Source organism: Aulonocara sp. 'chitande type north' Nkhata Bay, linkage group LG12 (assembly GCF_057382095.1).
Source record: "Aulonocara sp. 'chitande type north' Nkhata Bay isolate Kocher_YH1m ecotype deep benthic linkage group LG12, A_spYH_male_GT1.1, whole genome shotgun sequence".
In the NCBI taxonomy this organism is placed as follows: Eukaryota; Metazoa; Chordata; class Actinopteri; order Cichliformes; family Cichlidae; genus Aulonocara; species Aulonocara sp. 'chitande type north' Nkhata Bay.
Window position 1 is genome coordinate 35,499,053 of NC_141355.1, and position 15,451 is coordinate 35,514,503.

Sequence of the window (15,451 nt, forward strand, 5' to 3'; positions counted from 1 at the left end):
GAGTGATCGGTAACCTCCTCAAGCCTGTAGGTAAAAGCTTTAATGGTGGAAGCGTTGAAACAGTAGGGCAGTGATTTAGAAAAGCTTCAGCACCGACATGTCAAAGGCAGAGAGGGGAAATTTACAGCTAAATAGACCACAAAAAGTAGAGGTTGGCTTTGTTATATGGCCCGGGGAAAGTGAGGCATGTTAGTGTGTATGCTGCAGCGCGGCTCGAGTTGCCAGCTAGCTCACAAGCATGACTGTTTTTATTCAATAAAACAACCTCCAGTGAAATAAACGTTTATTTACACTTTTTGATAAATAAAGAGTAAAACTGTTTAAGATTACAAAAATGATCTGCACCTGTGTGCCGTACTCGTGCAGTTAGGATCAGTTCACTCCCCTTACATTAAAAAGTGACATTGTTATAATAAGAAGAAAAGGAAACAAAGAGGAAACACGAACTGACCCCAGATTACATTTAATATTCTCTTCAAATTATAAAATCCTAATAATTGAAAAGATACAAAAAACTAAACAAAAACTGAAATGCAGATGTACAGTTATTCTGTTATTACATTCTACAATGTGACATATGTTTGTGGATTTAGCTAAGGTCCAGCCTTTAGGGAGATTTAAACATTTACAAACATGAGCCTATCAGACTGAGGCACAGCCTCGGTAACCTAAAGGGCACCAAATATTTACACTTCCAAATCATGTCGCCCTGTGCCACTGTGGAGTAGATAGAGTCCTTTGTTAGGTAAACTAACACAGGACAATGTTGATCTGTGACGTTGTTGAAGGAGTGCAAGTCCTCAGTCAAAAATAAAAACACCCTCTGGAGACCCCATCAAAGCATTTAGTGGTTTCTTTCACAAGCTGTCGTCATTCTGCTGAAGCTTTCAGACAAAGTTCCTCAACCTTGAGTTACATCAGTTTAGCTTCAAAGGAACTGGAAAAGTGCTGGTATGGGAAGGTAAGCATTTATAAAATTTCAGTCTCACTCTTCAAGTATCCCGGTCTGCTACATGTGACAGATTTGAACTAAGTGGGTGCACTGCTTCGTTCTGGTGTCTACACGCTTAGGAAGCCTCCTTGTTTGAAAGATCACAGCGCTTTCCCTTTTAATGAGCTTTCAGTGGAGGAGCTTCTCAGTGTCCAACACAGTAATTGTCCATGTATGTAGGCATGAGCTCATAAACAAGGCCTCTAAAAACAGTGCTGGGGTCAGTGTCATCTGATGGGTGGCTCCAGCTTGTTGGACAGGGCGGTAAGCACCTGGTCAAACTTAGAGTATCGCAGAGCCTGTTTCTCCTCGGCCCCCCGGCTCCCCCACAGCAGCCGCATCTGGAAATCGGTCAGGAAAAGCTCCAGGACTTCGGCCTGCTCCCCGAAACCTGCAACATCACATCAGTTTAACATTATTAGCAGCACAGGAGTGTAGAAAGGAACCAGAGACTACCATTTCTACCACAGAGGTCCCTGTAACTGGACCTGTCTCAAACATGAACAAGAACAGAATATATGTGTGTGAATAAGAGGGATGAACAGGGAAGCTGCAAGGAGCAGAGGTAATGAAGGTAGAGTTTAAATATCGGAGGTCAACTATCAGAATAGACATAAAGTGCACAAGAAAGGTGAAGAAGAGAGTGAAGCCAGGGTGGAGGGGGTGTGGATGAGCACGAGGGGTGATGTGTGACAGAAGCCAGAGCGAAAGAGAAGTTTTATTACATGGAAGTGAGACCTGCGGTTGGCGTGACAAGAGGTGACATGACATCATACCCATAGGGAATAGGGTGCTCCTGATGGATGAAGACCCCATCAGGAGCAGAAGAAGCAAGGAAGAGTTTATTTACAGGAAGTGAAAGAGGAAGTTCTTGCAGTTCACTATACAGCCTTGGGTTGTTCATTTGGCCTACCAGGCGTGAAGCTATTTCTTACTGATTAATAATAATATACACTTAAATAAACATAAACTTAAATATCAACTTAAAATAAACCATCAGCTCAAGAATGACCTTAGAATGGGATTTAGGAAATTAAAACACTTTTCCTAATTATTTTTTATAATCAGATTATTTAATGCTGCAGCATGTACCAGTCTCTTCAATAAAAGGTTTCAAATGTAGTTTGACTTGCATGCATTTCATGCATGCCTCAATCTGACTTTATTATATTTTATTGCAGGTTGCCACCTGGTTGGAACCAGTGTGTTGGACTTTTTCCAGATTGAAAAAAAATACATGCTCTAGTCTACCAACGCTTAAGTGGCTGCTAAGAAATGCTAGGCTACTTTTCTGCTAGAACTTGAGGAAAGCAGTATTTAAAAAAAGAAAGGGGAAAACGTGAAAGCACATTAGAAACAACATGAAGAACAGCAGTAAGCTGCAGCACCTAACATGCGATCCGTGTTCCTGCAGTGGAATGGCAACTGTGTGGAGAGTAAATACAGCAGGTCCCAAGACGGATCCCTGTGGTCTTTCGTGTTTAAATTTTCTAAAGGCTTGTATTTAATTTGCTAATGTTATAAAGCAGACATACTGCATTTTGTTTTTGTCTCTCACCTTGTAATTTGCTCTCAGCGTTAGAGCGGTAGATGCCCCCTAGCTGGGCAATGGTTCTCGCCGCCCCGAGGTGGAACATGACCACTTCCACCCCAACTTCCACCGTCTCCCATAGTTCTGTCCCCTCCTCACCCACCACTGCATTCTTCTCCATCAGAGTCAGAAGAGGGAGGACGTGGGGGAAAGTGGTGTTGGACAGCGGACAGCTTTCTGGAGAGTTGAAAGACAGATACAGAGATCATGTTTGTTGTGGAAACAATGGTGTAGCACCAAGATATGAGCAGGAATTGTTTCTCCATGCTTTTATCATGTGGTGTCGAGTTCAGGAGACGCTCTACCTCTTCCATCGTTCAGGCTCTTCATAAATGGCCTGAGAGTTTTTTCATAGAGAATGGCACCTTCTGTGTGCCGCTGCCGTAACGCCATCCAAGTCTCCTGCAGACGGGACACCTGAAAGACCGAAGAACAACACTATTGCTTTTGTGCCTTCCTCTCGTTTTGTATATATTTGTTTTATTCAATTTGTCTTACTATTTGTATTACCTGCACAGCTGAACCCACAATTGTTTGACAGCTAATCTTATAGAAATTGTCCCTGTCTTTATTTTTTTCAGTCTGAAAATATAGTTGAGATGTATATGATTCCTAAAAATATTCAGAGGTGATGTCTTTTTTTATGTAAAGACAGTTTTGAATATATACAGAAACTTTGCCAGAAAAGACAGGCCAAGTTAAAAATATATATTAACAATAACTAAGAAAAAATATAAAATGAAGAAACTTTTCTGCATTTGAGTTAATAAAATCACTGAAAGGTTAATAAGTTATCAATAAATGACTTTGCCCCTTTTGTTTGAGGATGTGATGAAGCACCCTGATATCAGAATTGTGACATTTTACAGCCTGACACCTTGAGGCAGGGAAACCCAAAAGAAGGCCGAAGGCTAAATCATGTAAGCGATAACATTAAATATCAGTGGGCCTCTTAGCTATTCCTGAAATTAAGCATCTTCACTAAAGGTGATAATAATAATAATAATAATAATAATAATAATAATGGATTGCATTTATATAGCACTTTTTGGGGCCCTCAAAGCGCTGTACAATTCCACTATTCATTCACTCTCACATTCACACACTGGTGGTGGCAAGCTACAGTTGTAGCCACGGCTGCCCTGGGGCAGACTGACAGAAGCGAGGCTGCCATATTGCGCCATCGGCCCCTCTGGCCATCACCAGTAGGCGGTAGGTGAAGTGTCTTGCCCAAGGCCCGGGGCTCGGACAGTCACATATTAAACAAATATGTAAGACTGCGGTCTTCCATTTGCGCAACATCTCTAAAGTTAGAAATATCCTGTCTCAGAGTGACGCTGAAAAACGAGTTCATGCATTTATTACTTCCAGGCTGGACTACTGTAATTCATTATTATCAGGATGTCCAAAAAACTCGCTGAAAAGCCTTCAGCTAATCCAAAATGCTGCAGCAAGAGTCCTGACAGGGACTAGAAAGAGAGAGCATATTTCTCCTGTTTTGGCTTCCCTTCATTGGCTTCCTGTTAAATCCAGAATTGAATTCAAAATCCTGCTCCTCACATACAAGGTCTTAAATAATCAGGCCCCATCTTATCTTAATGACCTTGTAGTACCATATCACTCTATTAGAGCACTTCGCTCTCGCTCTGCAGGCCTACTTGTTGTTCCTAGAGTATTTACAAGTAGAATGGGAGGCAGAGCCTTCAGTTTTCAGGCCCCTCTTCTGTGGAACCAGCTTCCAGTTTGGATTCGGGAGACAGACACTAGCTCTGCTTTCAAGATCAGGCTTAAAACTTTCCTTTTTGCTAAAGCATATAGTTAGGGCTGGACCAGGTGACCCTGAATCCTCCCTTAGTTACACTGCAATAGACGTAGGCTGCCGGGGGATTCCCATGATGCATTGAGTTTTTCCTTTCCAGTCACCTTTCTCACTCACTATGTATTAATAGACCTCTCTGCATTGAATCATATCTATTATTAACCTCTGTCTTTCTTCCACAGCATGTCTTTTATCCTGTCTTCCTTCTCTCACCCCAACCGGTCGCAGCAGATGGCCGCCCCTCCCTGAGCCTGGTTCTGCCGGAGGTTTCTTCCTGTTAAAAGGGAGTTTTTCCTTCCCACTGTCGCCAAAGTGCTTGCTCATAGGGGGTCATATGATTGTTGGGTTTTTCTCTGTATCTATGAAGCGCCTTGAGGCGACTTTTGTTGTGATTTGGCGCTATATAAATAAAATTGAATTGAATTGAATTGAACCGGCAACCTTCCGGTTACAAGACGAACTGCCAACTCTTTGAGCCATGATTGCGCCCTTATCAGTATACACAGTAGGCAAGGGGTTACAGCCTCATGTTTGTTGTACTACGCTGTTCCATTAAGTCAATATTTGTTAATCTCTTACCTATACCCTGGTTTAACTTTACCCCGGGCAACCTTTGTTACACATCCCTTGCTCTTCCGGCTGTTTCCTGCGTGCCTCCCCTATCTCCATGAACACAAATAACCAAAGCTCCGTGCAGTGCATGTTTACCTGCGGAAGCTCCAAGGCTCTCATGACTGCAGCGAAGCCAAACATATTGCCCATTGTGCTCTTGAGCTTTAATGGTGGAAGCGTTGAAACAGTAGGGCAGTGATTTAGAAAAGCTTCAGCACCGACATGTCAAAGGCAGAGAGGGGAAATTTACAGCTAAATAGACCACAAAAAGTAGAGGTTGGCTTTGTTATATGGCCCGGGGAAAGTGAGGCATGTTAGTGTGTATGCTGCAGCGCGGCTCGAGTTGCCAGCTAGCTCACAAGCATGACTGTTTTTATTCAATAAAACAACCTCCAGTGAAATAAACGTTTATTTACACTTTTTGATAAATAAAGAGTAAAACTGTTTAAGATTACAAAAATGATCTGCACCTGTGTGCCGTACTCGTGCAGTTAGGATCAGTTCACTCCCCTTACATTAAAAAGTGACATTGTTATAATAAGAAGAAAAGGAAACAAAGAGGAAACACGAACTGACCCCAGATTACATTTAATATTCTCTTCAAATTATAAAATCCTAATAATTGAAAAGATACAAAAAACTAAACAAAAACTGAAATACAGATGTACAGTTATTCTGTTATTACATTCTACAATGTGACATATGTTTGTGGATTTAGCTAAGGTCCAGCCTTTAGGGAGATTTAAACATTTACAAACATGAGCCTATCAGACTGAGGCACAGCCTCGGTAACCTAAAGGGCACCAAATATTTACACTTCCAAATCATGTCGCCCTGTGCCACTGTGGAGTAGATAGAGTCCTTTGTTAGGTAAACTAACACAGGACAATGTTGATCTGTGACGTTGTTGAAGGAGTGCAAGTCCTCAGTCAAAAATAAAAACACCCTCTGGAGACCCCATCAAAGCATTTAGTGGTTTCTTTCACAAACTGTCGTCATTCTGCTGAAGCTTTCAGATAAAGTTCCTCAACCTTGAGTTACATCAGTTTAGCTTCAAAGGAACTGGAAAAGTGCTGGTATGGGAAGGTAAGCATTTATAAAATTTCAGTCTCACTCTTCAAGTATCCCGGTCTGCTACATGTGACAGATTTGAACTAAGTGAGTGCACTGCTTCGTTCTGGTGTCTACACGCTTAGGAAGCCTCCTTGTTTGAAAGATCACAGCGCTTTCCCTTTTAATGAGCTTTCAGTGGAGGAGCTTCTCAGTGTCCAACACAGTAATTGTCCATGTATGTAGGCATGAGCTCATAAACAAGGCCTCTAAAAACAGTGCTGGGGTCAGTGTCATCTGATGGGTGGCTCCAGCTTGTTGGACAGGGCGGTAAGCACCTGGTCAAACTTAGAGTATCGCAGAGCCTGTTTCTCCTCGGCCCCCCGGCTCCCCCACAGCAGCCGCATCTGGAAATCGGTCAGGAAAAGCTCCAGGACTTCGGCCTGCTCCCCGAAACCTGCAACATCACATCAGTTTAACATTATTAGCAGCACAGGAGTGTAGAAAGGAACCGGAGACTACCATTTCTACCACAGAGGTCCCTGTAACTGGACCTGTCTCAAACATGAACAAGAACAGAATATATGTGTGTGAATAAGAGGGATGGACAGGGAAGCTGCAAGGAGCAGAGGTAATGAAGGTAGAGTTTAAATATCGGAGGTCAACTATCAGAATAGACATAAAGTGCACAAGAAAGGTGAAGAAGAGAGTGAAGCCAGGGTGGAGGGGGTGTGGATGAGCACGAGGGGTGATGTGTGACAGAAGCCAGAGCGAAAGAGAAGTTTTATTACATGGAAGTGAGACCTGCGGTTGGCGTGACAAGAGGTGACATGACATCATACCCATAGGGAATAGGGTGCTCCTGATGGATGAAGACCCCATCAGGAGCAGAAGAAGCAAGGAAGAGTTTATTTACAGGAAGTGAAAGAGGAAGTTCTTGCAGTTCACTATACAGCCTTGGGTTGTTCATTTGGCCTACCAGGCGTGAAGCTATTTATTACTGATTAATAATAATATAAACTTCAACTTAAAATAAACCATCAGCTCAAGAATGACCTTAGAATGGGATTTAGGAAATTAAAACACTTTTCCTAATTATTTTTTTATAATCAGATTATTTAATGCTGCAGCATGTACCAGTCTCTTCAATAAAAGGTTTCAAATGTAGTTTGACTTGCATGCATTTCATGCATGCCTCAATCTGACTTTATTATATTTTATTGCAGGTTGCCACCTGGTTGGAACCAGTGTGTTGGACTTTTTCCAGATTGAAAAAAAATACATGCTCTAGTCTACCAACGCTTAAGTGGCTGCTAAGAAATGCTAGGCTACTTTTCTGCTAGAACTTGAGGAAAGCAGTATTTAAAAAAAGAAAGGGGAAAACGTGAAAGCACATTAGAAACAACATGAAGAACAGCAGTAAGCTGCAGCACCTAACATGCGATCCGTGTTCCTGCAGTGGAATGGCAACTGTGTGGAGAGTAAATACAGCAGGTCCCAAGACGGATCCCTGTGGTCTTTCGTGTTTAAATTTTCTAAAGGCTTGTATTTAATTTGCTAATGTTATAAAGCAGACATACTGCATTTTGTTTTTGTCTCTCACCTTGTAATTTGCTCTCAGCGTTAGAGCGGTAGATGCCCCCTAGCTGGGCAATGGTTCTCGCCGCCCCGAGGTGGAACATGACCACTTCCACCCCAACTTCCACCGTCTCCCATAGTTCTGTCCCCTCCTCACCCACCACTGCATTCTTCTCCATCAGAGTCAGAAGAGGGAGGACGTGGGGGAAAGTGGTGTTGGACAGCGGACAGCTTTCTGGAGAGTTGAAAGACAGATACAGAGATCATGTTTGTTGTGGAAACAATGGTGTAGCACCAAGATATGAGCAGGAATTGTTTCTCCATGCTTTTATCATGTGGTGTCGAGTTCAGGAGACGCTCTACCTCTTCCATCGTTCAGGCTCTTCATAAATGGCCTGAGAGTTTTTTCATAGAGAATGGCACCTTCTGTGTGCCGCTGCCGTAACGCCATCCAAGTCTCCTGCAGACGGGACACCTGAAAGACCGAAGAACAACACTATTGCTTTTGTGCCTTCCTCTCGTTTTGTATATATTTGTTTTATTCAATTTGTCTTACTATTTGTATTACCTGCACAGCTGAACCCACAATTGTTTGACAGCTAATCTTATAGAAATTGTCCCTGTCTTTATTTTTTTCAGTCTGAAAATATAGTTGAGATGTATATGATTCCTAAAAATATTCAGAGGTGATGTCTTTTTTTATGTAAAGACAGTTTTGAATATATACAGAAACTTTGCCAGAAAAGACAGGCCAAGTTAAAAATATATATTAACAATAACTAAGAAAAAATATAAAATGAAGAAACTTTTCTGCATTTGAGTTAATAAAATCACTGAAAGGTTAATAAGTTATCAATAAATGACTTTGCCCCTTTTGTTTGAGGATGTGATGAAGCACCCTGATATCAGAATTGTGACATTTTACAGCCTGACACCTTGAGGCAGGGAAACCCAAAAGAAGGCCGAAGGCTAAATCATGTAAGCGATAACATTAAATATCAGTGGGCCTCTTAGCTATTCCTGAAATTAAGCATCTTCACTAAAGGTGATAATAATAATAATAATAATAATAATAATAATGGATTGCATTTATATAGCACTTTTTGGGGCCCTCAAAGCGCTGTACAATTCCACTATTCATTCACTCTCACATTCACACACTGGTGGTGGCAAGCTACAGTTGTAGCCACGGCTGCCCTGGGGCAGACTGACAGAAGCGAGGCTGCCATATTGCGCCATCGGCCCCTCTGGCCATCACCAGTAGGCGGTAGGTGAAGTGTCTTGCCCAAGGCCCGGGGCTCGGACAGTCACATATTAAACAAATATGTAAGACTGCGGTCTTCCATTTGCGCAACATCTCTAAAGTTAGAAATATCCTGTCTCAGAGTGACGCTGAAAAACGAGTTCATGCATTTATTACTTCCAGGCTGGACTACTGTAATTCATTATTATCAGGATGTCCAAAAAACTCGCTGAAAAGCCTTCAGCTAATCCAAAATGCTGCAGCAAGAGTCCTGACAGGGACTAGAAAGAGAGAGCATATTTCTCCTGTTTTGGCTTCCCTTCATTGGCTTCCTGTTAAATCCAGAATTGAATTCAAAATCCTGCTCCTCACATACAAGGTCTTAAATAATCAGGCCCCATCTTATCTTAATGACCTTGTAGTACCATATCACTCTATTAGAGCACTTCGCTCTCGCTCTGCAGGCCTACTTGTTGTTCCTAGAGTATTTACAAGTAGAATGGGAGGCAGAGCCTTCAGTTTTCAGGCCCCTCTTCTGTGGAACCAGCTTCCAGTTTGGATTCGGGAGACAGACACTAGCTCTGCTTTCAAGATCAGGCTTAAAACTTTCCTTTTTGCTAAAGCATATAGTTAGGGCTGGACCAGGTGACCCTGAATCCTCCCTTAGTTACACTGCAATAGACGTAGGCTGCCGGGGGATTCCCATGATGCATTGAGTTTTTCCTTTCCAGTCACCTTTCTCACTCACTATGTATTAATAGACCTCTCTGCATTGAATCATATCTATTATTAACCTCTGTCTTTCTTCCACAGCATGTCTTTTATCCTGTCTTCCTTCTCTCACCCCAACCGGTCGCAGCAGATGGCCGCCCCTCCCTGAGCCTGGTTCTGCCGGAGGTTTCTTCCTGTTAAAAGGGAGTTTTTCCTTCCCACTGTCGCCAAAGTGCTTGCTCATAGGGGGTCATATGATTGTTGGGTTTTTCTCTGTATCTATGAAGCGCCTTGAGGCGACTTTTGTTGTGATTTGGCGCTATATAAATAAAATTGAATTGAATTGAATTGAACCGGCAACCTTCCGGTTACAAGACGAACTGCCAACTCTTTGAGCCATGATTGCGCCCTTATCAGTATACACAGTAGGCAAGGGGTTACAGCCTCATGTTTGTTGTACTACGCTGTTCCATTAAGTCAATATTTGTTAATCTCTTACCTATACCCTGGTTTAACTTTACCCCGGGCAACCTTTGTTACACATCCCTTGCTCTTCCGGCTGTTTCCTGCGTGCCTCCCCTATCTCCATGAACACAAATAACCAAAGCTCCGTGCAGTGCATGTTTACCTGCGGAAGCTCCAAGGCTCTCATGACTGCAGCGAAGCCAAACATATTGCCCATTGTGCTCTTGAGCTTTAATGGTGGAAGCGTTGAAACAGTAGGGCAGTGATTTAGAAAAGCTTCAGCACCGACATGTCAAAGGCAGAGAGGGGAAATTTACAGCTAAATAGACCACAAAAAGTAGAGGTTGGCTTTGTTATATGGCCCGGGGAAAGTGAGGCATGTTAGTGTGTATGCTGCAGCGCGGCTCGAGTTGCCAGCTAGCTCACAAGCATGACTGTTTTTATTCAATAAAACAACCTCCAGTGAAATAAACGTTTATTTACACTTTTTGATAAATAAAGAGTAAAACTGTTTAAGATTACAAAAATGATCTGCACCTGTGTGCCGTACTCGTGCAGTTAGGATCAGTTCACTCCCCTTACATTAAAAAGTGACATTGTTATAATAAGAAGAAAAGGAAACAAAGAGGAAACACGAACTGACCCCAGATTACATTTAATAATCTCTTCAAATTATAAAATCCTAATAATTGAAAAGATACAAAAAACTAAACAAAAACTGAAATACAGATGTACAGTTATTCTGTTATTACATTCTACAATGTGACATATGTTTGTGGATTTAGCTAAGGTCCAGCCTTTAGGGAGATTTAAACATTTACAAACATGAGCCTATCAGACTGAGGCACAGCCTCGGTAACCTAAAGGGCACCAAATATTTACACTTCCAAATCATGTCGCCCTGTGCCACTGTGGAGTAGATAGAGTCCTTTGTTAGGTAAACTAACACAGGACAATGTTGATCTGTGACGTTGTTGAAGGAGTGCAAGTCCTCAGTCAAAAATAAAAACACCCTCTGGAGACCCCATCAAAGCATTTAGTGGTTTCTTTCACAAACTGTCATCATTCTGCTGAAGCTTTCAGATAAAGTTCCTCAACCTTGAGTTACATCAGTTTAGCTTCAAAGGAACTGGAAAAGTGCTGGTATGGGAAGGTAAGCATTTATAAAATTTCAGTCTCACTCTTCAAGTATCCCGGTCTGCTACATGTGACAGATTTGAACTAAGTGAGTGCACTGCTTCGTTCTGGTGTCTACACGCTTAGGAAGCCTCCTTGTTTGAAAGATCACAGCGCTTTCCCTTTTAATGAGCTTTCAGTGGAGGAGCTTCTCAGTGTCCAACACAGTAATTGTCCATGTATGTAGGCATGAGCTCATAAACAAGGCCTCTAAAAACAGTGCTGGGGTCAGTGTCATCTGATGGGTGGCTCCAGCTTGTTGGACAGGGCGGTAAGCACCTGGTCAAACTTAGAGTATCGCAGAGCCTGTTTCTCCTCGGCCCCCCGGCTCCCCCACAGCAGCCGCATCTGGAAATCGGTCAGGAAAAGCTCCAGGACTTCGGCCTGCTCCCCGAAACCTGCAACATCACATCAGTTTAACATTATTAGCAGCACAGGAGTGTAGAAAGGAACCGGAGACTACCATTTCTACCACAGAGGTCCCTGTAACTGGACCTGTCTCAAACATGAACAAGAACAGAATATATGTGTGTGAATAAGAGGGATGGACAGGGAAGCTGCAAGGAGCAGAGGTAATGAAGGTAGAGTTTAAATATCGGAGGTCAACTATCAGAATAGACATAAAGTGCACAAGAAAGGTGAAGAAGAGAGTGAAGCCAGGGTGGAGGGGGTGTGGATGAGCACGAGGGGTGATGTGTGACAGAAGCCAGAGCGAAAGAGAAGTTTTATTACATGGAAGTGAGACCTGCGGTTGGCGTGACAAGAGGTGACATGACATCATACCCATAGGGAATAGGGTGCTCCTGATGGATGAAGACCCCATCAGGAGCAGAAGAAGCAAGGAAGAGTTTATTTACAGGAAGTGAAAGAGGAAGTTCTTGCAGTTCACTATACAGCCTTGGGTTGTTCATTTGGCCTACCAGGCGTGAAGCTATTTATTACTGATTAATAATAATATAAACTTCAACTTAAAATAAACCATCAGCTCAAGAATGACCTTAGAATGGGATTTAGGAAATTAAAACACTTTTCCTAATTATTTTTTTATAATCAGATTATTTAATGCTGCAGCATGTACCAGTCTCTTCAATAAAAGGTTTCAAATGTAGTTTGACTTGCATGCATTTCATGCATGCCTCAATCTGACTTTATTATATTTTATTGCAGGTTGCCACCTGGTTGGAACCAGTGTGTTGGACTTTTTCCAGATTGAAAAAAAATACATGCTCTAGTCTACCAACGCTTAAGTGGCTGCTAAGAAATGCTAGGCTACTTTTCTGCTAGAACTTGAGGAAAGCAGTATTTAAAAAAAGAAAGGGGAAAACGTGAAAGCACATTAGAAACAACATGAAGAACAGCAGTAAGCTGCAGCACCTAACATGCGATCCGTGTTCCTGCAGTGGAATGGCAACTGTGTGGAGAGTAAATACAGCAGGTCCCAAGACGGATCCCTGTGGTCTTTCGTGTTTAAATTTTCTAAAGGCTTGTATTTAATTTGCTAATGTTATAAAGCAGACATACTGCATTTTGTTTTTGTCTCTCACCTTGTAATTTGCTCTCAGCGTTAGAGCGGTAGATGCCCCCTAGCTGGGCAATGGTTCTCGCCGCCCCGAGGTGGAACATGACCACTTCCACCCCAACTTCCACCGTCTCCCATAGTTCTGTCCCCTCCTCACCCACCACTGCATTCTTCTCCATCAGAGTCAGAAGAGGGAGGACGTGGGGGAAAGTGGTGTTGGACAGCGGACAGCTTTCTGGAGAGTTGAAAGACAGATACAGAGATCATGTTTGTTGTGGAAACAATGGTGTAGCACCAAGATATGAGCAGGAATTGTTTCTCCATGCTTTTATCATGTGGTGTCGAGTTCAGGAGACGCTCTACCTCTTCCATCGTTCAGGCTCTTCATAAATGGCCTGAGAGTTTTTTCATAGAGAATGGCACCTTCTGTGTGCCGCTGCCGTAACGCCATCCAAGTCTCCTGCAGACGGGACACCTGAAAGACCGAAGAACAACACTATTGCTTTTGTGCCTTCCTCTCGTTTTGTATATATTTGTTTTATTCAATTTGTCTTACTATTTGTATTACCTGCACAGCTGAACCCACAATTGTTTGACAGCTAATCTTATAGAAATTGTCCCTGTCTTTATTTTTTTCAGTCTGAAAATATAGTTGAGATGTATATGATTCCTAAAAATATTCAGAGGTGATGTCTTTTTTTATGTAAAGACAGTTTTGAATATATACAGAAACTTTGCCAGAAAAGACAGGCCAAGTTAAAAATATATATTAACAATAACTAAGAAAAAATATAAAATGAAGAAACTTTTCTGCATTTGAGTTAATAAAATCACTGAAAGGTTAATAAGTTATCAATAAATGACTTTGCCCCTTTTGTTTGAGGATGTGATGAAGCACCCTGATATCAGAATTGTGACATTTTACAGCCTGACACCTTGAGGCAGGGAAACCCAAAAGAAGGCCGAAGGCTAAATCATGTAAGCGATAACATTAAATATCAGTGGGCCTCTTAGCTATTCCTGAAATTAAGCATCTTCACTAAAGGTGATAATAATAATAATAATAATAATAATAATAATGGATTGCATTTATATAGCACTTTTTGGGGCCCTCAAAGCGCTGTACAATTCCACTATTCATTCACTCTCACATTCACACACTGGTGGTGGCAAGCTACAGTTGTAGCCACGGCTGCCCTGGGGCAGACTGACAGAAGCGAGGCTGCCATATTGCGCCATCGGCCCCTCTGGCCATCACCAGTAGGCGGTAGGTGAAGTGTCTTGCCCAAGGCCCGGGGCTCGGACAGTCACATATTAAACAAATATGTAAGACTGCGGTCTTCCATTTGCGCAACATCTCTAAAGTTAGAAATATCCTGTCTCAGAGTGACGCTGAAAAACGAGTTCATGCATTTATTACTTCCAGGCTGGACAACTGTAATTCATTATTATCAGGATGTCCAAAAAACTCGCTGAAAAGCCTTCAGCTAATCCAAAATGCTGCAGCAAGAGTCCTGACAGGGACTAGAAAGAGAGAGCATATTTCTCCTGTTTTGGCTTCCCTTCATTGGCTTCCTGTTAAATCCAGAATTGAATTCAAAATCCTGCTCCTCACATACAAGGTCTTAAATAATCAGGCCCCATCTTATCTTAATGACCTTGTAGTACCATATCACTCTATTAGAGCACTTCGCTCTCGCTCTGCAGGCCTACTTGTTGTTCCTAGAGTATTTACAAGTAGAATGGGAGGCAGAGCCTTCAGTTTTCAGGCCCCTCTTCTGTGGAACCAGCTTCCAGTTTGGATTCGGGAGACAGACACTAGCTCTGCTTTCAAGATCAGGCTTAAAACTTTCCTTTTTGCTAAAGCATATAGTTAGGGCTGGACCAGGTGACCCTGAATCCTCCCTTAGTTACACTGCAATAGACGTAGGCTGCCGGGGGATTCCCATGATGCATTGAGTTTTTCCTTTCCAGTCACCTTTCTCACTCACTATGTATTAATAGACCTCTCTGCATTGAATCATATCTATTATTAACCTCTGTCTTTCTTCCACAGCATGTCTTTTATCCTGTCTTCCTTCTCTCACCCCAACCGGTCGCAGCAGATGGCCGCCCCTCCCTGAGCCTGGTTCTGCCGGAGGTTTCTTCCTGTTAAAAGGGAGTTTTTCCTTCCCACTGTCGCCAAAGTGCTTGCTCATAGGGGATCATATGATTGTTGGGTTTTTCTCTGTATCTATGAAGCGCCTTGAGGCGACTTTTGTTGTGATTTGGCGCTATATAAATAAAATTGAATTGAATTGAATTGAACCGGCAACCTTCCGGTTACAAGACGAACTGCCAACTCTTTGAGCCATGATTGCGCCCTTATCAGTATACACAGTAGGCAAGGGGTTACAGCCTCATGTTTGTTGTACTACGCTGTTCCATTAAGTCAATATTTGTTAATCTCTTACCTATACCCTGGTTTAACTTTACCCCGGGCAACCTTTGTTACACATCCCTTGCTCTTCCGGCTGTTTCCTGCGTGCCTCCCCTATCTCCATGAACACAAATAACCAAAGCTCCGTGCAGTGCATGTTTACCTGCGGAAGCTCCAAGGCTCTCATGACTGCAGCGAAGCCAAACATATTGCCCATTGTGCTCTTGAGCTTTAATGGTGGAAGCGTTGAAACAGTAGGGCAGTGATTTAGAAAAGC

At 42.5% G+C, this 15,451-nt stretch overlaps 3 protein-coding genes across 3 annotated transcripts; all 3 read right to left on the reverse strand.

Annotated features, from left to right (window-relative positions):
* Positions 1-959: 959 nt before the first annotated feature.
* On the reverse strand, positions 960-5,170 carry LOC147317959 (SH2 domain-containing protein 3C-like). Its single transcript, XM_086315396.1, has 4 exons — positions 5,110-5,170; positions 2,888-2,999; positions 2,550-2,759; positions 960-1,382 (listed from the first exon to the last, which is right to left on the reverse strand). Exons 1-4 carry the CDS (start codon positions 5,161-5,163, stop codon positions 1,219-1,221), a joined length of 540 nt encoding a protein of 179 aa, XP_086171522.1. The 5' UTR covers positions 5,164-5,170; the 3' UTR covers positions 960-1,218.
* Positions 5,171-5,478: 308 nt separating this feature from the next.
* On the reverse strand, positions 5,479-10,284 carry LOC147317960 (SH2 domain-containing protein 3C-like). Its single transcript, XM_086315395.1, has 4 exons — positions 10,224-10,284; positions 8,005-8,116; positions 7,667-7,876; positions 5,479-6,520 (listed from the first exon to the last, which is right to left on the reverse strand). The coding sequence occupies exons 1-4, from the start codon at positions 10,275-10,277 to the stop codon at positions 6,357-6,359; spliced, it is 540 nt and encodes a 179-aa protein (XP_086171521.1). The 5' UTR covers positions 10,278-10,284; the 3' UTR covers positions 5,479-6,356.
* An 896-nt stretch (positions 10,285-11,180) lies between these two features.
* On the reverse strand, positions 11,181-15,398 carry LOC147317961 (SH2 domain-containing protein 3C-like). Its single transcript, XM_086315404.1, has 4 exons — positions 15,338-15,398; positions 13,119-13,230; positions 12,781-12,990; positions 11,181-11,634 (listed from the first exon to the last, which is right to left on the reverse strand). The coding sequence occupies exons 1-4, from the start codon at positions 15,389-15,391 to the stop codon at positions 11,471-11,473; spliced, it is 540 nt and encodes a 179-aa protein (XP_086171530.1). The 5' UTR covers positions 15,392-15,398; the 3' UTR covers positions 11,181-11,470.
* Positions 15,399-15,451: the final 53 nt, after the last annotated feature.

Bases quoted from the DNA above. Each gene is read 5' to 3' on its own strand.
- LOC147317959 (XM_086315396.1), bottom strand. From the start codon at position 5,163: ATGGGCAATATGTTTGGCTTCGCTGCAGTCATGAGAGCCTTGGAGCTT. The intron at 3,000-5,109 runs GTAAACATGCAC...TCGGTCTTTCAG, and splicing joins GAGCCTTGGAGCTTCCGCAG to GTGTCCCGTCTGCAGGAGAC. The intron at 2,760-2,887 runs GTAGAGCGTCTC...TCAACTCTCCAG, and splicing joins GAGCCTGAACGATGGAAGAG to AAAGCTGTCCGCTGTCCAAC.
- LOC147317960 (XM_086315395.1), bottom strand. From the start codon at position 10,277: ATGGGCAATATGTTTGGCTTCGCTGCAGTCATGAGAGCCTTGGAGCTT. The intron at 7,877-8,004 runs GTAGAGCGTCTC...TCAACTCTCCAG, and splicing joins GAGCCTGAACGATGGAAGAG to AAAGCTGTCCGCTGTCCAAC. The intron at 6,521-7,666 runs GTGAGAGACAAA...GTGATGTTGCAG, and splicing joins CGCTGAGAGCAAATTACAAG to GTTTCGGGGAGCAGGCCGAA.
- LOC147317961 (XM_086315404.1), bottom strand. From the start codon at position 15,391: ATGGGCAATATGTTTGGCTTCGCTGCAGTCATGAGAGCCTTGGAGCTT. The intron at 13,231-15,337 runs GTAAACATGCAC...TCGGTCTTTCAG, and splicing joins GAGCCTTGGAGCTTCCGCAG to GTGTCCCGTCTGCAGGAGAC. The intron at 11,635-12,780 runs GTGAGAGACAAA...GTGATGTTGCAG, and splicing joins CGCTGAGAGCAAATTACAAG to GTTTCGGGGAGCAGGCCGAA.